Source organism: Temnothorax curvispinosus, unplaced genomic scaffold, assembly GCF_003070985.1.
Source record: "Temnothorax curvispinosus isolate PA1 unplaced genomic scaffold, ASM307098v1 QBEX01008497.1, whole genome shotgun sequence".
NCBI lineage: Eukaryota > Metazoa > Arthropoda > Insecta > Hymenoptera > Formicidae > Temnothorax > Temnothorax curvispinosus.
In genome coordinates this window covers 18,160-38,371 of record NW_020218277.1, presented here as the reverse complement: position 1 = coordinate 38,371, position 20,212 = coordinate 18,160, and the positions used below count along the sequence as shown (strand labels likewise).

Here is a 20,212-nt window from a genome sequence, read left to right as displayed (position 1 = left end):
CCCCATACCTACCCATTTACTACTCCCGTATGTAAAAGCGCGTGCAAGTTAAGACTGTTAATAAATTTGTGCTCAGCTCGCCTGTTAAAGACAGTGTTCGTTATTACTCCTTCGCACGCCTGATCCCTGTCGGGATCGAACCCGGCGCTTACGCTAATTGGCGCGACGACGCAACCGAAACGCTAACATAAATTCTGGTCCTTTGAGCCGGATCGGCGTGCAACTGTGCCATTCGCAAAATTAACGGACACTTGAACAATGGAGGATCTCATGTAACGGCAAAAGGTGACGATCCACGCGATCGACCGAGCTTTTGACAACTTCAAGAAAATCGGCAAGGCGAATCTCACATTGGGAGTGGTCGGTTACCGATTGCAGCAGCTGAAGGACCACTTCACTCGCTTTGAACGACTTCACGGTCAGATCATGGCCGCAGCCTCCAACGAGTTCATCATGACGGACCGGTACTTCACCGAGGATCAATTCGACAAGTGCGTGGTGACGTTCCTGACAGCATCCGACTACATGGCCGAATGGATGAGTAGGCTGGAGTCGCCGCCGCCGTCCCAGGTTTCATCACCCGTAAGCCAGTATCATTTCAACGCATCGCCGCGTTCCGCGTTTCACCTTCCGCGTATAAGTCTTCCTAAATTCACGGGGGAGTTTTGCGAGTGAGAAGCGTCTCGAGATCAGTTTACGGCGCTGATAATTGACACTCGCGACTTGTTAGACGTTAATCGTCTGCAATTTTTGCATTCTTGTGTCAAAGGTGAGGCTAGCGATACTATCCGCAATCTGACATTAACGCGAATTTCAAGATAGCCTGGAACTTGTTATCGCGATATGACAATCGCCGTCGTTTGGTGCATGATCATGTGCACGCTCTGCATACGCTTCCCCAAGCGACTTTTGATTTCGCAGTTATTAAGAAATCTCGGTTGGTCTGTTGATACATGGGACAACATTTTAGTTTATTTGCTCAGTCAAAAACTTAATAAAGGCACACGTAAGGCCTGGGAATTGCAACTGGGCGATGTGTTGGAGTATCCGACATACGACCAGCTGGATTTTTTTATCTCTCGAATACGCGCACTCGAGAATATTCTCCCGGCTTCGCCTCAAGCGAAGGGCAGTAAACAACATTCCTCGGAGTCACGCAGCGAACGCAAGTTCGACCAAATGTTCCATGTGTCAGAAGACGCACTTTTTGTCCGCGTGTCCGGACTTACACAATAAAAGCGTCGCTCAACGGCGTGATCTCGCGAAGAAATTTCATTGTTGTTATAATTGTTTGAGTACACGGCACACTCGCGATGCGTGTTCAAGCAAGAACACGTGCCGTCAATGTCAGCAGAAGCACTATACGTTGCTTCATGCCACCGATGTCAATAATAATAACTCGACAAGTGAGGGCCTTCATCCACGGACTCTAAAACAGATACAAATGCCGAGATAACGTCGCATTTATTATCTCACACTAGTTTTTCGAAATCAAATATTCTCTTAGCCACCGCCTGGATTAAGGTGAGCGGGCTCGATGGTCGACATAGCATAATCCGCGCGTTATAGAATCAGGGTTCGGTCACTACTCTGTTCACCGAACGTTTAGCTCAGCGATTGCGTTTACCGTGTACGTGCGTTTCCGTCTCTATCACTGGGATCGGCGAGACGGCTGCCACAGCACGCAGCGCAGCTAAAGTTCACGTGTCAGCGCGTGATGGCACAGGCCCGTCGCCCTCCATCTCCGCTCTTGTTCTCAAGTCGCTCACGACTTACATTCCGCAACCCGTTCCGGACATAACGAAACTGTCGTACATTCACAAACTACCGCTAGCTGATAGCGATCGGACTAGCGCGGCGCCGATTGACGTAATAATCAGTGCTGAATTGTATGGCGCAATATTATTACCGGAGATTCGTAATCGCGCCCCTTATGAGCCCGTCGCTCAAAACTCTATTTTCGGATGGTTCCTGTCCGAACCAATGCCTATGCCGTCGCAGTCACGGCCGGCTTGCATTCAAACGCACCACTGCACGGTGTTGTCGGAAATCTCCGACCAGTTAAAACGTTTCTGGGAGGTTGAAGAACTTCCTCAGCAGACTCATCTCTTACCGGAAGAGATTCGATGCGAAGAACACTTCGTGTCGACGCATTCTCGTGCCCCCAACAAGCAGTATATAGTGCGGCTGCCGTTCAAATCGGGGCCCCCTATCGACATTGGCGACTTTAAGCAGTCTGCAATCGCGTTGTATTCGCGTCTCGAGTCACGGTTAAAAGCAAATCCGGACCTTGCAAAGGAATACCACGACTTCTTAGCGGAATATGAACGTCTTGACCACATGACCAAGGCACCCCTCGAAAATCCCCCTGACGATCAAATTGTGTATATACCGCATCAAGCAGTTGTCCGCGAGCATAGCGCGACAACTCGTTTGCGCGTTGTCTTCAACGCCTCTCAACCTACCTCCAATGGTCTCTCCTTGAACGATCATCTAATGATCGGCCGTAAATTACAATCCGAGTTATCGTTCATTATCTTGCGATGGCGTCAATTTCGGTTTGTCTTCACCGCCGACATCGCCAAGATGTATCGCCAGATTCTCGTCCACAATTGCGACGTCGATTATCAAAGAATCTTATGGCGACCCGCGCCAAATTATCCTCTGATAGCCTATCGCTTGCTTACCGTCACTTACGGTAACGCAAACGCGCCGAACGCGGCTCTTCGCGTAGTCGAACAAGTCGCCGAAGACAAAGGCGCTGATTTCCTCCTAGCAGTTCCGGTATTACGGCTTCACACTTACGTCGATGACTGTGTTCGGCGCCGATGACATACCGTTTGCGCTTCAGACGCGAGATCAACTAATTTCTCTCTTGCAACGAGCAGGATTTCACCTTCGAAAATGGGCGAGTAACAATTTCTTATTGCTCGAAGACATAGATCCGCAGGACCACGGTCTTGCTTCCACAAAAACGCTCGAATCCGACAAGCGCCTCAAGGTACTAAATATCAAGTGGCATTCTCATACGGACGTCTTTCAAGTCGACGTCACGCTTGCAGAGTCGGTTCCCGACACGAAGCGCTCAATTCTCTCGACAATCGCTCGAATTTTCGATCCTGTCAACTGGATGGCTCCAGTGGTCATCACCGTAAAAATATTGATGCAGCAGCTCTGGCTGCTTTGTTGCAATTGGGACGATGTCATCCCTGACGATCTTCTCCGCAAGTGGAGAGATTATTATTTTCAGTTACCACTACTGCGCCAAATCACCATTCCGCGTTGAACCGGTTGTGGTTCCGATACGCTTACCGCGGAAATTCATGGGTTTGCCAAAGCCTCCGCCTCCGCATACGGAGCGGTTGTTTATTTAAGGGTTACGTATCTTGACGGAACAGTCGACATTACGATACTTTTGTCGAAATTAAAGGTAGCTCCGCTCAAACCCATGAGTATTCCTCGCTTAGAGTTATGCGCCGCGGTCCTGCTCGCGCGTGCAATTGCCGCAGTGCGATCCGCGCTTACTATCGCGATTCGGATATATCATTGTTGGACCGATTCTAAAGTCACTAAAGCCTGGCTTTCGCAGCCCCCTTCTCGATGAAAAATGTTCGTCGCAAATCGGGTGCATGAGGTTCAAACCCTCTTGCAAAACGTCGAATGGCATCACGTGCCATCGCAACAGAACCCTGTCGATCTCGTTTCGCGAGGCGTCAAACCCGAAAATTTGCTTACTCAATCTCTGTGGTGGACAGGGCCAGACTGGCTCAAATTATCGTCCGATCAATGGCCCTTCGAGCCTTAATCAAATTCGTATGAATCGTTGCCGGAAGAGCGAGCTCACGTTTCCGTGCACCTTGTGCACGATCGCAATCCTGCGATCAATGGAATCTCGGTAAAAGATTCTCATCGTGGAACAAGCTGGTGCGAGTCACCACCTATATAATGCAATTTGCTCGTCGCGCTTGCGATATGAGTCGCTCAAAATCCGTAAATGCTCATTCACAAACCGCGTCAAATGTGTAACAAATGTTGTTCCCCGTGGAATACGCTCAATTAAATTCATCACAACGAATCTCGAAAGGCAGTAAACTGCTGCCGTTAAACTCGTTTCTTATAAAAGCGGGCTCATTCGCGTCGGTGGTCGACTCCGGCATTCTGCGTTGCCGGATGACAAAAAGCACCCTGTTGTGGTCGCTGCACATCCGTTAGTGGCCGCGTTGATACGCAACACTCATCTCTTTGTCCTCCACGCTGGGCTACATAATTAATAGTAAAACTATTAATAATAACAATAATCAACCGTAATACCCGCTCTCCCTTGATTCCATGCATAAATTTCAAAAAATTTTACAGCTCAAAATCAGTAAGCAAAATGTCTGCCAAATTTTTTTCGTATTCAGGTAGTCATAATGAATCGAATGGACGTAACTAGAACCATGAACAAATGACTGTTAGTAGAGCTTTTTTTTACATTTTTACAACTACGTCCCGTGATAATGCAGAGCCCTGGATGTCTGCCTCATGGATTTTTTTCGTTTTCAGGATGATTTTGACCATCAGCCCCAGAGACAGACATGAACAAATGATTTAGTACCCTTTTTTTTACAAATTTGAAGCGCTGTAACGCAAAAACGCAGCAATGTAAGATCTTAATTGACTGGACCAAATCGATTCGTATTGATCTGAACTTTAATCCCTATCGATATGAAACATGAACAAATCATATACCGATTTGGCACCCAGCTCCCTAACTATTACGTCTACGCCTCGAGCGTTTCTGCATTGCGGGGTGGATTATGCCGGACCAATTCAAATGAGATTTACTCCCGGTTGAGGACACAAATCAAGAAAAACGTACATCGCGGTGTTCGTCTGCATGACAGTAAAGGCGACTCATCTAGAGTTGGTTAGCGATTGTACGACTCCCGCGTTTATCGCTGCATTCGATCGGTTCTGTGCTCGACGCGGCGTTCCCAGTGATATGTATTCGGACAACGCTACGACTTTCCACGGCGCTCAGCGCGAAATCTCCGTCGCATGGAGTAAGGCCACTCGCGATCCGAACTTTCAAAATCAAATCGCAACCTAAGGCGTTCGGTGGAATTTCATTCTTTCGTCTGCGCCGCATTTCGGCGGTTTTTGGGAAGCGTGCGTCCGCAACGTCAAGTTTCATATGAAACGCGTCATCGGGGCGCACACGCTAACATTCGAGAAGCTAAGCACGCTCCTATGTAAAATCGAAGCATGCTTGAACTCGCGCCCGATTGCGCCGGTTTCCGATAATTATCGGCGATTATTGTGCAATGACACCGAGTCATTTTCTAATCGGCACAGCGCTAACAAGCGCACCCACACCCTCCTTATTCGATGAAAAGAAAACGCGTCTCACTCGATGACAGCTGATTCAACAGATGCGCGATAGCTTTTGGAAACTTTGGTCGAATGATTATCTGCATACATTGCAGCAACGCCCCAAGTGGCGTCACATTCAGAATCTAGCTCGAGTCGGACGCTTAGTACTATTGCGAAATCCGCTGGTTCCTCCGAACAAGTGGGAGTTAAAACGTATCGTGGAGTGTCACCCCGGCGATGACGGACTAACGCGAGTCGTTTCTGTAAAAACGGCCCGATCAACGTATAAACGTTCAGTCGTCAAATCGTCCTTTCTATCGATTGACGTAAATATCGATTCACCTTAATCCGGAGAGACGTTCCTCGACATCAATCACGCGAGCTGCGTTCGTTTACAACTCTACGTCTGTATATATTTGTACATATCTGCATATTTTGTAAATTTAGATTTCTAAGCTTAGTTTAAGTTGTTTCAGCACTGCAGTGTTTTGTACGGCGGGCGGCCCGAGATCAAACATTCCTCACGGCAGGCGGCTCTAACTTGTTGCGAATTGCTATTCGCGGCGGGCGGTTATGTTCGGAAATCTTTCAATCCGTCGCGATTGCGGATCAATAGAGTATCCGTAACGTCATCCCTTAGTCGCCCTCCGAACGAGGGCCGATTTTGCGCCGCTCGCCCCGTCAACCCTAACCGCGAAGTTTCTCCCGACGCGTATCGATCCTGTCATGCCGCGATCGCATGATCCGGTAAACGCGAATGATTGGTCGATACGCGTCGCGCGCCCGAAAGCTCCCGAAACAAGACCGCGAGAGCTCCGGTCTCAGTAGTAGCAAAAGATGCTCCGGTTCACGAGGTAGCATAATTGCCGTCGTGCATCCGTTTACTTTACTCCGTTTCACGCGGTCGCATATACGCCGTCGTGCACACCAGTTTTATTGCTCTTTCAGAACCCCGCTAATCTACGCGCAAATCAGTGCGCGCTACGTGCCGCGCCATTGTGCGCCCGCTACATCATCCAGTCGATGAACACTTTGAATCTCAGTGCGCGTATCTTACCGCGTTACGTACACTCGCTCAGACCTTTGTCGCTCTGCAAGCATTGCATATTCGAGTGCGCGCGACTAGTGCATCTCGTGCACACGCGCATTCGCTAATTGTGAGCGCTATTAAATGCGCTCATATATCGCCGTAGCCGCTTGCTAGCTCCTGCGCGAGCCTACCGGCATCACGTGTACACCCCGTGTATGTCCACAATACAAGTGGTTATTCCGTACATTGACTACCGCGCCCGTATGTAAAAGCGCGTGCAAGTTAAGACTGTTAATAAATTTGCGCTCAGCTCTCCTGTTAAAGACAGTGTTCGTTATTATTCCTTCGCACGCCTGATCCCTGTCGGGGTCGAACCCGGCGCTTACGCTAATTAACGCGACGACGCAACCAAAACGCCAACAAAACTGAATTTTTTTTTATGGATAATAATTTTTTGTTACCGATATTTTGGAAACCGGTTTCAAAATTATTCAAATGTCGAGAAATAATAAGTATTAATTGTAAGGAAACGTTATAGGTTATACAGCAAGGTGGCGCGCACAGCGGCAACCTCGCCTGTCATTGGTCGCGTAGATATACCGCGTACGGCTCGAGCTGTGATAGGATAAGAGCGCAGGCTAGGGTTGTGATAAGATAAGAGCGCAGGCTAGGGCTGTGATAGGAGAAGAACGCAAGAGGAAGAGAGACACGAACGCGGGAACGGGCCCGGAAGCCATTAGCAATTGTAACACCGGCGAAAGCACATATTTGAAATACAGACTGCCAAAATAAGAGTAAGCGTTATTTGTCCGAGCATCGTCCCATCAGTCGCCCATCCCGGTTCTTGACTTCACCAGGGTCTTACAGCATCAGAAGTGGGATATACGCGTGCTTTGGGTAGTGCAGTTTTTTTCTCTTCTTTTTGATACAAGCAACAAGTCGCAGCTCTCCCGTTGTTTTACGTGTGCTTGCAGTTCGTGGTGTGCATTCACGGTTCTCCCGTTGTCACGAAGACTGAGGAGATTATCCGTGGCCAGCTACGCTCAGACAACTCAGGCAAGAGGACAGTGTAGCCATGCGTGTTCGCGATTCTTCTGTTGTCGCTAGACTGTAAGACTCAAGTGTACGCGATCGTAATATTTCTCTCGTTGTCGTAGACTGTAGAGATTCCTGCGAGGGTACGTGTCTGTTAATACATTGCGGTTACCTGCGCGGAACAGTGACTTACGAAAAAAAAAAAGCTATGTCGGTTTCCGAGACTTCAATGGAGATGGTGAAGGAACGACTTTCACTGATGACTCTGATACAATTACAAGAAAAGGCCAAAAAATATGGAATCAACCTTCCTACTGACAAGCAGGAACGATGGATACATCGACCACCTAATAAGAAGCGGTCAAGGGAAAGAAGGACAGAACCAGTTTCAAGAGGCCGGTAATGAAGCCGATATACCAAACTTATCGGCAAAAGTTAAAACAACACCCCCAGAAATTTCCATATTTGACAGCGGTTTACGGCCCTCATCTGAAGATGGATCAATATCACAGCCTTACATGCTGTTGGTAGAGCAAATGCGTTTGCAAAGAGAAAAGCAGACGCGCTTACAAAAGGAACAAATGACACAGCAGCAGGGGCTGTTGCAACAATTAGCCCAGCAACAAGCCTTAATGCAGCAGATGTTTAGGGCGATGAATATAAACAAAAGACCTTTACAAACTCAGGATGTACTCTCTTCTGCCGAATTCGATATCCAAGATGGTCGAAGTTCTAGTACGCAACATGTTGCAGAACCTTCGGTGGCAGCCATTGGCCACTCAGTCAAATTCTTGTCTTCGACAATTCCATTTTTCGGTGGTACGGAAGAAGAGGATGTATCTCTGTGGTTAGAAAAAATTGAGGCCATTGCAGCGAATTACAACCTAGCACCAGTGACCAGGTTGTTGGCGGCTACGATCAAATTAAACAAGGCAGCGCGTCGATGGTTCGATCTATGCACAGGAGACGTCAATGGCTCTTGGGAGGCTTTCAAGGAGGCCATAGTCAGAAGATTTAAAAGAGTCTTATTTAATGTGGTAATGCAGAAAATCAACTATCGTACATGGAACTTTTCTGCAGAATCATTCCAAGACTACGCAATGGATAAACTGGCGTTAATACAACCACTTAGATTACGAGACGAAGACATCATCCATTTACTGATGAATTACCAATTTTTCCATGAAATCAGCAGCAGCTACAATCCGCACTGATACAGTGGATTACTTCTTGGAAGAGATGCATTACCTATCCTCAGTTTGTGGTGTTTCTAAAGTGCCAATTTTGATAAGCTTAAAGAATCTTCTGTTAAACCTGTCAAGCCAAAGGATATAAGTGACGCCGAGGGGAGCAGCAATTCACAGAAGCAAGAAATTTTCTGCGTACATTGCCGTAACAAAAGTCATCTTCGAGATTATTGTATCAAACTAAAGAAGAAAAAGCAAGCGAAGATCTCGACGTCTCCGACGATCCCACCGGTAGCAGCAGTTGCCACAGGAATAGCGAGAGCTACATCCACGGAATCGTTAAGCGATAACAACGGTATGACAATTGTCACTGACGAGACAGTCATTAATGTTGTACAAATTAATGACGCTAAATGTAAGTTAATTGCGGAGGAGGGAGGGGGTAGCTCGGCGGGGTAACAGGTGGAACGGGAAAGGGAGGAAAAATGTGACGAAAAAAAAGATTGAGAGAGGAGAGTGAAAGGGGAGGTGGAAGCGGAGGCGTGCAGTATGTGGAAAGGAAGAGGAGTAAGTGGAGGCGAGGCAGTAGGTGCAGCGGAACGGCAGAAATCTGCGTAAGAAGAAGAGGCAGGTGAGTGAAGTTATGACGGCGAACGGGGCGAGGAAGGATGTGGCACCAGAGGCGGGAGTGGTGGTTGATATATTTCTCACGTGATCTATTTGCCAATCTCTTCTATCGGTGTTAGTATATTCTCCAAATATCGATATTTCGGTTGTTGCAACGATTTCGAGTACACATACACGTTCTCGAAACGTACACCGTGCGGACTTTCCAGCAAGCTTATCAAGACGTTTGTCTTGCCGCAATTCGACGGACCGCAGATGATACCGCGTATAGAAATCGGTAGCATGCCTCCATGTTTGCGTACCTCTTTCGTTAACTGCATCCTATCGTCAAAGTTTGTCACTTTGATCGTCCGCGATTGTCGTACGAACCGCATTTTACCTCCCCTCCACAACGAATGAAATGCAGTATCGAGAAAGCTTGCCTATTTATAGAGACGCGTAGAGCTAAGATGCTCAGTCGTTAAAATGTTTTTGCTCGTGTCGGATAACAGCGATATTTACGATTTAACCGCCGAGCAGTTAAAGTATATACCAAAGGTCATTCTACTGCGACAGTTCTATAATCACATAGATTATTTGTGGGATAAGCTTCCCGAACATATCAAAGCAGATTCGGAGGTTCACGACATAGCTTACTCGCGTAGCAACGATCTCGCAGAACGACACGTGGCAGACAATATACTCGCCGCGGAAGCGCAAAAACGTGTCACTGCGAACGATTCGGAGAGAGCTGCGGCTACAGCCGTCTGGGCGGCCATGAAGGCTAAAACGAAACTCGGTATGGATTTGAAAACGAAGAAAAAGATGAAGAAGACCAAGCGAATACTTCCGGTAGCGAAACGCGGCGGTATCCTACCGATCCTGCCGTTATTAGGGGTTCTCGGCTCGTTGGTCGGCGGAGCGGCGGGAGTCGCAAAGGCCGTGAATGATAACAAAGCCGCGCGACGTCAGCTGGAAGAGATGCAACGTCACAATCGCGCCATGGAAAGTCACGGACTTTATCTCGCTCCGTACAAACGCGGACGGGGAGTCTCGAGAAAAAAAAAACGTCGAAGAGACGCTAAAAATCCCCAAGGGTGTAACTACCAACGTACAACTGCAACACTTGGCAAAACGTATGCGCATTCCATATTTTAGAGGTATTTTCATGCGCGACTCGTTACCGATCGGCGGTATACGTCGAAACAAAAGCGGTATCGTGAATTTGGATAATACTGAGGGACCGGATACTCACTGGTGGGTGGCGTACGCGAAGAGGGGAGATCGTGCCATATATTTCGACAGTTTTGGCAATCTTCGACCACCGAGAGAATTGGCGCAGTATCTAGAGAACAATGTAATAGAGTACAATCGCACGCCTTATCAGCGATACGATCAGAGCAATTGCGGACAACTGTGTCTGCGTTTTCTACAGTCGGTTGACAATCAATTTAAAGACTGGCGTTGATGGCGTGTTTAATCTCAGTATTCATTCAAACATTGACATTTACGCTCACCGGCAAGAGCAGCATCCTCGCGGTAAGCTACTTTCCCGCCGTGGATTTGAGCGATGGCGATTACGAGCTCGGCCTAACAGATTTTGAAACCTATCACACAATACCGAATGTAAATTCGTCGAACAATAAATTCTACTATGACGACGACGACAAGGAGATTACCATTCCCGAAGGATCGTACGAACTGCGTGATATAGACATGTATCTGAAACGCGCTCTTTTATGGGACCAATCTAATAATGTCTCGACAAACGAAGATGAACCGCACCCATTGATTATTATTCATGCTAATAACAATACGATGAAGAGCGAGATCAAGTGCGCTTATCGGATAAATTTCACAAAACCGAACAACATTGGATCGCTGCTGGGATTTTCAGCGAATCGCGTGCTGGAGTCGCGACAATGGCACGAATCGGATGTTCCGCTAAATATCATCAACGTAAACATCATTCGCATAGAGTGTAACGTGAAAGCGGGTGCGTACAGCAACAATAAGTACGTGCACACGATACACGAGTTTTCACCGAGCGTGCCACCAAGATATAAGATATCGGAAACGCCGGCACAGATCATTTACCTTCCGATCATCGTACGGAGCATTTCGGACTTGACGCTTCGCGTCGTGGATCAGGACGGTCGATTGATTGATTTTCGCGGAGAAGAGATCGCCGTTAGACTGCATGTACGAAGACGACAGCGATAACGTAAGATGCTCGTACTGAACGAAGCTGAGCAGGTGCGACAGACGAGAAACAAAATTAGAGAGACAATCCGATCGCCAAAGAAGAAACTCACTGCGTCAAGAGAAGGAATGATGAATCTAAGCAACACTTGCGAATAATTGCGTGGCGTTAATGTTTGATGAAATTCGATACGAGCTCAACGGTGTGGAGATTGATCGCAACAGAAACGTTGGCATAACCAGTACCATCAAGAACTACGTATCGCTATCGTATAATGATTCTCAACTCATGCGGAATGCTGGCTGGGACGTTACATTGAGCATACCGGAAAGATACTTTAACTTTTGCGTACCGCTCAAGTTGTTGCTGGGCTTTTGCGAGGATTACAAACGCGTGGTTGTTAACGCTCGTCACGAATTAATTTTGATACAAGCGCGTAGCGATAACAATTGCATTGTAGGAGATCCGGCGACGGAGCCGGAAATTGAGTTGTTTAAAATACAGTGGCGAATGCCTCACGTTACGTTAAACGAGATTAATAAGCTATCCATGCTACGGGCCTTGGAAAGCGGGCAATGTCTTAGTGTCAGTTTTCGTTCGTGGGATCTGTACGAGTACCCCATGTTGCAGAGCACGACCAAGCATTCGTGGGCCGTCAAAGCGGCGACTCAGCTAGAGAAGCCGCGGTACGTTATCTTTGCGCTGCAGACCGGCCGCAAGAATATCATGTCTCAAAATGTTAGCGTATTCGATGACTGTAATTTGACCAACGTGAAACTTTATCTAAACTCCGAATTTTATCCGTACGATGACATGAATCTGGATTTTGGTAAAAATCGATACGCCGTTCTTTTCGATATGTATGCGCGTTTTCGTAAAACTTATTACGGATACGATTCCTTCGATACGCTTTGCAGCTTGTATACATTCCTGATGGAAGGATCTTTTGTTGTCATCGATTGCTCGCGACAAAACGAATCTGTCAAGAGCGCCACCGTGGATGTGCGAATAGAATTTGATTGTAAAGAAAATGTACCTGCAAATACTACCGCTTATTGTCTCATCTTGCATGATCGCGTAATCGAATACTGCCCGCTGTCTAATGTAGTGCGCAAACTCATGTAAATTGCAATATCAGCAGATATTGCAATATAAGCAGATATTACAATATAAGAGACACTGATGTACCGCGATAAGATACAGATTGCTCCATTGTTTCGTTACGATCGTACCGACGTTTGTCGATCTGCAAGGATTTACCGTCGGGATGAAATTTGTCGTGAAAGAGGTGGCGGTTCTGAGAAACGGGACCGTTTTGGCGCATTACATTTTTACACGTCCCATGCCATGGAGTCTTCTCACGAAATCCGACAAGTCATGCGCTTTCTGGTTGATTGCGAATCACCATGGATTACGATGGGAGGCGGAAACGTGCCCTACAGCATGGCGAAACATCTAATTACATCGGCTGTACTTGAAGAGAACGACGAGACATCGACTTTTGTGTACGTAAAGGGATGCCAGAAACGAGAATGGCTGGTGAATCTGCTTGAGAATAAAGCGAAAATAAATCTAAAAATTGAAACTTTGGATGCAGATTACGAAGATATCGAATCTTTAAATAATCTAGATGTTACTAATACTGTAAGATGCGGAAAACATGTTAAGAATTGCGCATTACAAAATGTATTAAAAATATTTAACTGGTGGTCGCGACACCAGATAAAATTATGATTTTTTTTAAATAAACTATATATATGTATATCTGTGGCAGATAAATGTTTTATTTTCTTTTTCCTACATAGTTTGTAGTATAATATAGATGTTTTAGTTGTTTAAGAGCTGTTTTAAAGATGTTTTAGTTGTTTAAAAAATGTTTTAAAACTGTTTTTAGTTGTTTAAAAAAAGTTTTATAGCGGTTCAATAGCAGTTATACAGATCGCAGTTATACAGATAGCTGTTTTAGTTGTTTGATAACTGTTCAAGAGCTGTTTGATAGCTGTTTTTAGCTGTTTCATAGCGGTTCAATAGCTGTTTGATAGCTGTTTGATAGCTGTTTTTTAGCTGTTTTTAGCTGTTTCATAGCGGTTCAATAGCTGTTTGATAGCTGTTTTATAGCGGTTCAATAGCTGTCTTTTTTTCTCGCGAGGATTATTTTCGCGTAACATAATACGCCGCAGATAAATCGCGCGCATCCTCGCTTCTCATTTTATTCGATAGCGGTTCAGAGTATCCACCCGCGATTGCAAGATGCAACGGTAAGTAGAAGATTATTGTTTCATGATAGCTAGTTTTTGATAATATAATATGTCACAGATAAATCACGTACAACCCTCTCTCTTCATTTTTAGATGCCCTCTAAATTGAGCTCTGCCTCGAGTCAGAGCACAGTCTCTCTTTGCAAACATACGGTTTATTACATACATTTTGTTACATAACTGCTATATAATGGCTAATATTGAAGATGTGATTCGAATATCTTATCCGGCGGCTGGGGTGTGTATAACAATTCGCGATTAAAGTGTAAATTTGTAAATATTAACTGGTATATAACTTTTACAGATAGTATGTGTTGATAACATACCCATCGTTGAGGTGCGCTTACAGACGCGGGCGTGGTGGAAATTCGAATTTTTCGCGGCCGGGTATGTATACTTTATATCTTTATATTTTTAACATTTTTTTTAATTTTATGTAATCTGATTTCAGCGACTGATATATTGTGATGAGATGAGAATCGATGGCTTTTTGAATTTGGAGCATCAAAGGTGGACTCGCTATTTCAGATCGATTGATCGTGTGACCAACGATCTAATATGGGAGCAGAGCGGCGTGGAATACATATTTGACTTACAAATTTTGTTCGGAATGCGTATCTACAAGCCGAAAATTTGGTAAAATTATTTTAAAAATACTTCGAATACATTATTTGAAGAAATGTATAACTTCAAAAATTTAAAATATAAAATATAAAATAATTTTTAAAATCTGTATCTGTTTTCCGTTATTTCGCCGATTCCATTCCCTTTAGATAAGCTAGTAATAGTGATGTTTAAATAGAGAAAATAATTTTATAAAAATAGTAAAAAAAGATTATATATAATTCATATAAAACATTATAATTTAAATAAGTTTAAAAAAGCTTAAGATATAATATTATTTATACATTAAATAAATTTAAATATAATGGAGAATGAACGAGATCACCCGAGTTGGAGCGAGCGAAAACGCGCGAAAAAAAGAGACCGCGAACGGGGCCACGAGCGAGAACGCGAACGGGGGCCGGGAGCGAGAGAGACTGCGCGCGAGGGAAAGAGACCGCGAACAGGGGCCGGGAGCGAGAGGGACTGGGCACGAACGAGGGAGAGAGACCGCGCGAACGGGGGGACGGGGGCGCGAGACACCGCGCGAATGAGAAGACGCGCGCGACCGGGGGACGGGGGGAAACATCTACGAGGGGGAGATAACGCGAGCGGGAGCGTGCCGTGTGACGTCACGCGGACTCCGCGGCGCGGCGAAACGCTAACGCGGGTCCCCTTGCCCCGCGGCGCGACGAAAACGCGGTCGCCCCGCGGCGCCGGAAAATCCCCTTGCCCCGCGGCGCCGAAAAACGCGGTTCCCCCCTCCCCCTCTCCCGCGGCGCCCGAAAACGCGGTTCCCCCCTTCCCCTTCCCCGCGGCGCCCAAAAACGCAGTTCCCCCCCTTTCCCTCCTCCGCGGCGCCCGAAAATGCGGTTCCCCCCTCCCCCTCCCTCGCGACACCCGCGGTTCCCCCCGCCCCTCACCCCCCTTAGATCTCCGGGATATAACCGGCCTAGCTTACCTACTCATCTATTTTACTTCAGGAGCCATTAAAAGGTTGTGTTTTTTTTTAAGTAGTTTCATTTAGTTTTCCTTACAGAATAGTATCATTCAAAGAAAAATAATTAATTCAATATTTGTGAAGCAAAGTTACATAAATTCTTTGGTGTTCACAAAAGCTTTTTGAATAAATGTTGCTTCATTAAACGGTGAAATCGAAATGGTGATTTTGAAATCTGCCAAACCACTTTTTGACTGTCCGGAGAGCAGGAGCATGGTCAAAATAAACGCTCTGAATGTTTTTTGTGCAGTCCCAACACTCACGCCTTTTCGAAATTTGTATAGCATTACATGCCGCAATTGCACCTTTTCATTCTTTATATTTAAGGGTCCATATACCCCAGTAGGTCTAAAAAATAGGTGATTCTTGTGAATTTTGTGGGGAGAAAGTGAACAGAATAAATCATTCAGTATTTTTGGATTATATTTATGATACTTTTAAGTAGTTATATAAATTTTTTCAGTCCATTTAAATAATTTGGCGAAACGGGATACTGGGCAACGCGCGGAATAGGTTGCTCCATGGCGGAAGTCTTCCAGGTCGTAAAATATGTCTGAAACATCGAATTAATCGATTTTTCTGTTCAGTACAAGTGTCCCTATAGAGTAGACTAAAAAAATTATTTTGAATAAAAATTCATAAAATAGCGGCAGTTCAAAAAGAAAAATTAATTTTCACTATAAATTTTCGATACTTTTTTGCTTATAAAAAATTATTAAATATTGCATATATCGATATGATTGTAGTCTACTCTATAGGGACACTAACTTGTACTGAACAGGAAAATCGATTGATTCGATGTTTCACAAACATTTTACGACCTGGAGGACTTCCGCCATGGAGCAACATATTTCGCGCACAGGTCGCCGTTGCCCAGTATCCCGCTTCGCCAAATAGGCTGAAAAAAATTTTATAACTACTTAAAAGTATCATAAATATAATTTAAAAAATTGAATGATTTATTTTGTTTACTTTCTCCACAAAAAATTCACAAAACTCACCTTTTTTTTGGACCTACTGAGGGATATGGACCCTTAATAATTTTTTTTATGCACAAATGGATTTATCTGAACAATGCCTGACACTAAAGTGAAACAAGACACTGTCACCTATTCAGTGCAAGCAACAATTACCAAACAAAACCATCTGAACTTAGCCACGCAATAACTTAATGCCAATTATGAAAATCGGGCACGAACTTATGCAATTATCCAATACTTTCTAAAAAGAAATTATGCGTACATGCTTTGTCGTCAAAGGGTAAAACTAGCTAAACTTCGCTTATTCTAACCATGTTCCCACCACTTCAGGATAAAATAAATGTCATTTTTTTTTTAAATGGTCCAAATAACAATTCTCTAGTACGTTTTCACGTTGCACTAGAAGGCCAAAAATGGCCTCTTTTTAACATCCTCCTTTTGAAAATGATCTGACTAAATTCGGTAATTTAGCCACGCACCATTCGAAAGTTTACATTTTTCTGTAAATTTTAAGAATTTTTTGAAAACTTTTAGATCAAATATGAAATGGGCAGCATGGGGGTAACGTTAAAAATAAATGACCTATATATATATTGTTACGCTCGTCGCGCGTCCACGTCTCACTCTCGTACTCACTCACGCGCGACGCCTATTCCGGCACTCACACAAATGAAACCGTCACAGTTAAAGGAAAGGAACTCGTTTATTGCAAGCTCGAAATACAGCGGGACTCGGGCAGACACGTCCGAACGAGACTGAATCCCAAAGTCAAATCTGACAAACGATATTCATAAACAAGCGTCGCTAAGGACGATTCGCGACTTCTCTCTACGGGGCGACTCGTATGAGTGCACGGCACGGTTCTACAGCACGGGCGTAACACTACCCCCCCTCTTTCAGGATTGTCGCCCCAACAATTAGGAAGGGTAGTCTCTTGCGGTCCAGCTTCTTTACTTTGTAAGCCTCAGGGCGCCAAATGGTTGACTTGCCCTCCTCGAGCTGCTGCTCAAAGTTACCGGGCTCCATTCCTCTTGGCCCCCGGTAGCCGCACACCAAGGGTCCGTCCGAACCTCTTCCGGAGAGAGCTGGCCAGGCTCCCCCCTCCGACGATCCTAGGACGATCACGTAGAAGCTCCGCTTCCTCGGTGCAGTCAGTCTCCCTGCTGCCGGCCTCCCACGTCGCCACCAAATCTTCGGACAAGGGGGGAAGCTTATGTGGACCCAACATCTAAACAGACTTCCCAAGTCCCTGCCTCAGCATTCGCTCTACGTCTCACGAAAAAACCATAGTTTAAAGAAACCGTGGGCGAGGCAGTCTTCTTTTAGAACAGAACTTTCCTGAGAAGAAGTCTTCGGCCGATGTTCTGCCGCACTACCTCTTTACCTCCTGACGTACCGCCAACTTCCTCTAGGAAAAACAAACATTACGCACAGTAAAAGGGAACAAAATATTAAACAACAAAATCAAACTAAAACTCATTATCTTATTTCTTTATTAAGTATACATTTAAAATTCCAGTCATTGTTACATATTCCCTTCCGGGCTCCGACCTATACTAACTCCTCAACCCAATTTCCTTTCAGAATAAATAGCTAGTCTATCTGAATGTACCACTTTACTCCTATGACGAGGTGATTTCCGGATACAATATACTACATCACTAAGCTTCTTTATTATCAAGTAAGGACCTTATTCCCAACTGCTTTGTAATTTCGGAACCTTCTCTCTAAACCTTCGGGGATTGTAAAACCAGACTCTCTGCTCCTCCTAAAAAAGAACTTGTCTAACTCCGCGATCATATCAAGCCTTCATTCGAGAAGATTTTAAATTCATTTGCTCCCGCGCAGTAGAATGAATTTCTTCCAGCTTTTCTCTTAAACTTACAAAATTTCCAACCAGTGGTGGCTCCTCTCCAGGAAGTTTTAAAGGACTCCCCCGTAACAGAGCTGATGGTAATCTGAGATCTCGAGCAAAATATAACTCGGAAAGGGTCACTCCAGTTGTTTCATGTTTCGAGGATCTATACGCCAAGAGAAAAAAAGGGATCCCATCTATTCCAGTCTTTTTGATTCTCAGAGACACATTTCGCCAGATAGTTGGTTATAGTCTGATGCTGGCGTTCAACTTGACCATCGGACTGCGGATGTAAAGCAGTATTCCTCGTTTTCTTAATTTCGAAAAGTTTCATCAACTCCGAGAAAAGTTTCGACTCAAAGTTCTTCCCCTGGTCAGTATGAACCTCTGTGGGCACACCATGTCTGGAAACAAACTGATTTACGAATGCTTCCGCTACTGTTGTTGCTATCATGTTTCTCAAGGGAAAAGCTTCCACCCATTTTATAAAACAATCCACAATAACGAGAAGGAATCTGTTCCCGGATTTCGTCAATGGAAGAGGGCCTAGAATGTCGATCTGCACTCTCTCTAAAAATGCTCCAACATTATAAATCTGAAGGGGAGATTTTCTCTTCCCCGAGGGGCCCTTCCTGGCGACGCAGACCTTACAAGTTATGCACCAGTCTTCTACGTCCTGCTTGCAGGTTGCCCAAAAATAACGTTTCCGAATCTTCTCCAGAGTCTTATTCACTCCGAAATGACCTTCAGAGGGGGAATCGTGTAATTCTTCAAGAATTTTCTTAGTAAATTTCCGAGGAACTACTAGTTGGAGAAAATTCGATTTAAGGTTCGGAGTTTCCCATTTTTTAAAGAATATTCCCTCTTTCAGGACTATAGCATCCCAATACGACCAATAAATTTGCGCAGAGACATCTTCCGAAGTTAACACGGAGCGTGGTGGGCGAACTCCAACCTCATTATCACGGAGTATGACTGAAATACTTGGGTCTGCCCTTTGCTCAAGACGCCAGTCTATCGGATTTCCTGTTGTTAATTCGATGCAAGCAATTCCTTTCTCCATTGTCGCAGAGTCTTTCCTCTCCACCTTGGCACAATACTCACAGCCGAACAATTCACATGACCGTCTCAACAGTCCGTCGGCATTCTTGTGAGAAAGTCCTTTCCTGTAGATAACAACAAATTGGTATTGTTGGAGTCTCTCCAACCAACGGGCCAACTGTCCATCTAAATCTTTGAAAGACATAAGCCAACGCAACGAAACATGATCCGTGCGGATCAAAAATTCACGTCCCAAAAGATAATGCCGGAAAAACTTAATAGAATCTACAATCGCCAAAAGTTCACGACGAGTTACACAATAATTCCGCTCAACTTTATTAAGGACACGACTCAAATATGCGATAATTCTCTCTTCTCCCTCCTGCTTCTGCGATAAAACCGCGCCAAATCCCATATTGGAAGCGTCCGTATCCAAAATAAACTCCCCCTCCCCCTTCGGAAAAGAAAGCACCGGAGGAGAGGACAACATTCGCTTCAATTCATCGAAAGAGTTCTGATACTTCTTTTCCCAGATAAATTTTATCTGCTTCCAAATTAACTCATATAAAGGTTTAGCTATCGAAGAAAAACCCTTAATAAATTTCCGATAATAGGAACAAAATCCAAGAAAACTTCTTAATTGAGTTTTCGTGTGAGGAACCGGCTATTTCTCAACGGCAGCAACCTTTTCAGGGTCAGTAGAGATACCTTCCGCCGAAATTACATGCCCCAAATACTTTACTTTTTTTCCAAACAATACACATTTCTTAGGATTTATCTTTAAATTTGCTTCTTGTAAACGTAAAAATACTTTTTCTAAATTCGACAACATTTCCTCGAAAGTTTTCCCAAAAATTATTATATCATCTAACAAGGGAACCTCGCGAAGTGGAAAATTCTGATTTTAATATAACTTTCCACACATGTAGGGGGAGTAAAAAGATAAATTTAAATATTTTTTGTAGCGGCCCAAAAACGGTTTTAAGGGGTGAAACCACCTCTCATATGTAGAGCGGTTTTTTGCTTTTCTCGATATATTTCGAAAAGTATTCGAGATAT

General features: G+C 44.9%; 1 protein-coding gene across 1 annotated transcript; it reads left to right on the top strand.

Annotated features, from left to right (window-relative positions):
- Positions 1-285: 285 nt before the first annotated feature.
- Positions 286-4,581, top strand: LOC112457950 (the record flags this gene model as incomplete). Its single annotated transcript, XM_025021290.1, has 3 exons — positions 286-582; positions 1,570-2,784; positions 4,546-4,581. Coding segments are annotated over 3 exons (1,548 nt in total), but the record flags the coding sequence as incomplete, so codon positions are not given.
- Between the last annotated feature and the right edge of the window lie 15,631 nt (positions 4,582-20,212).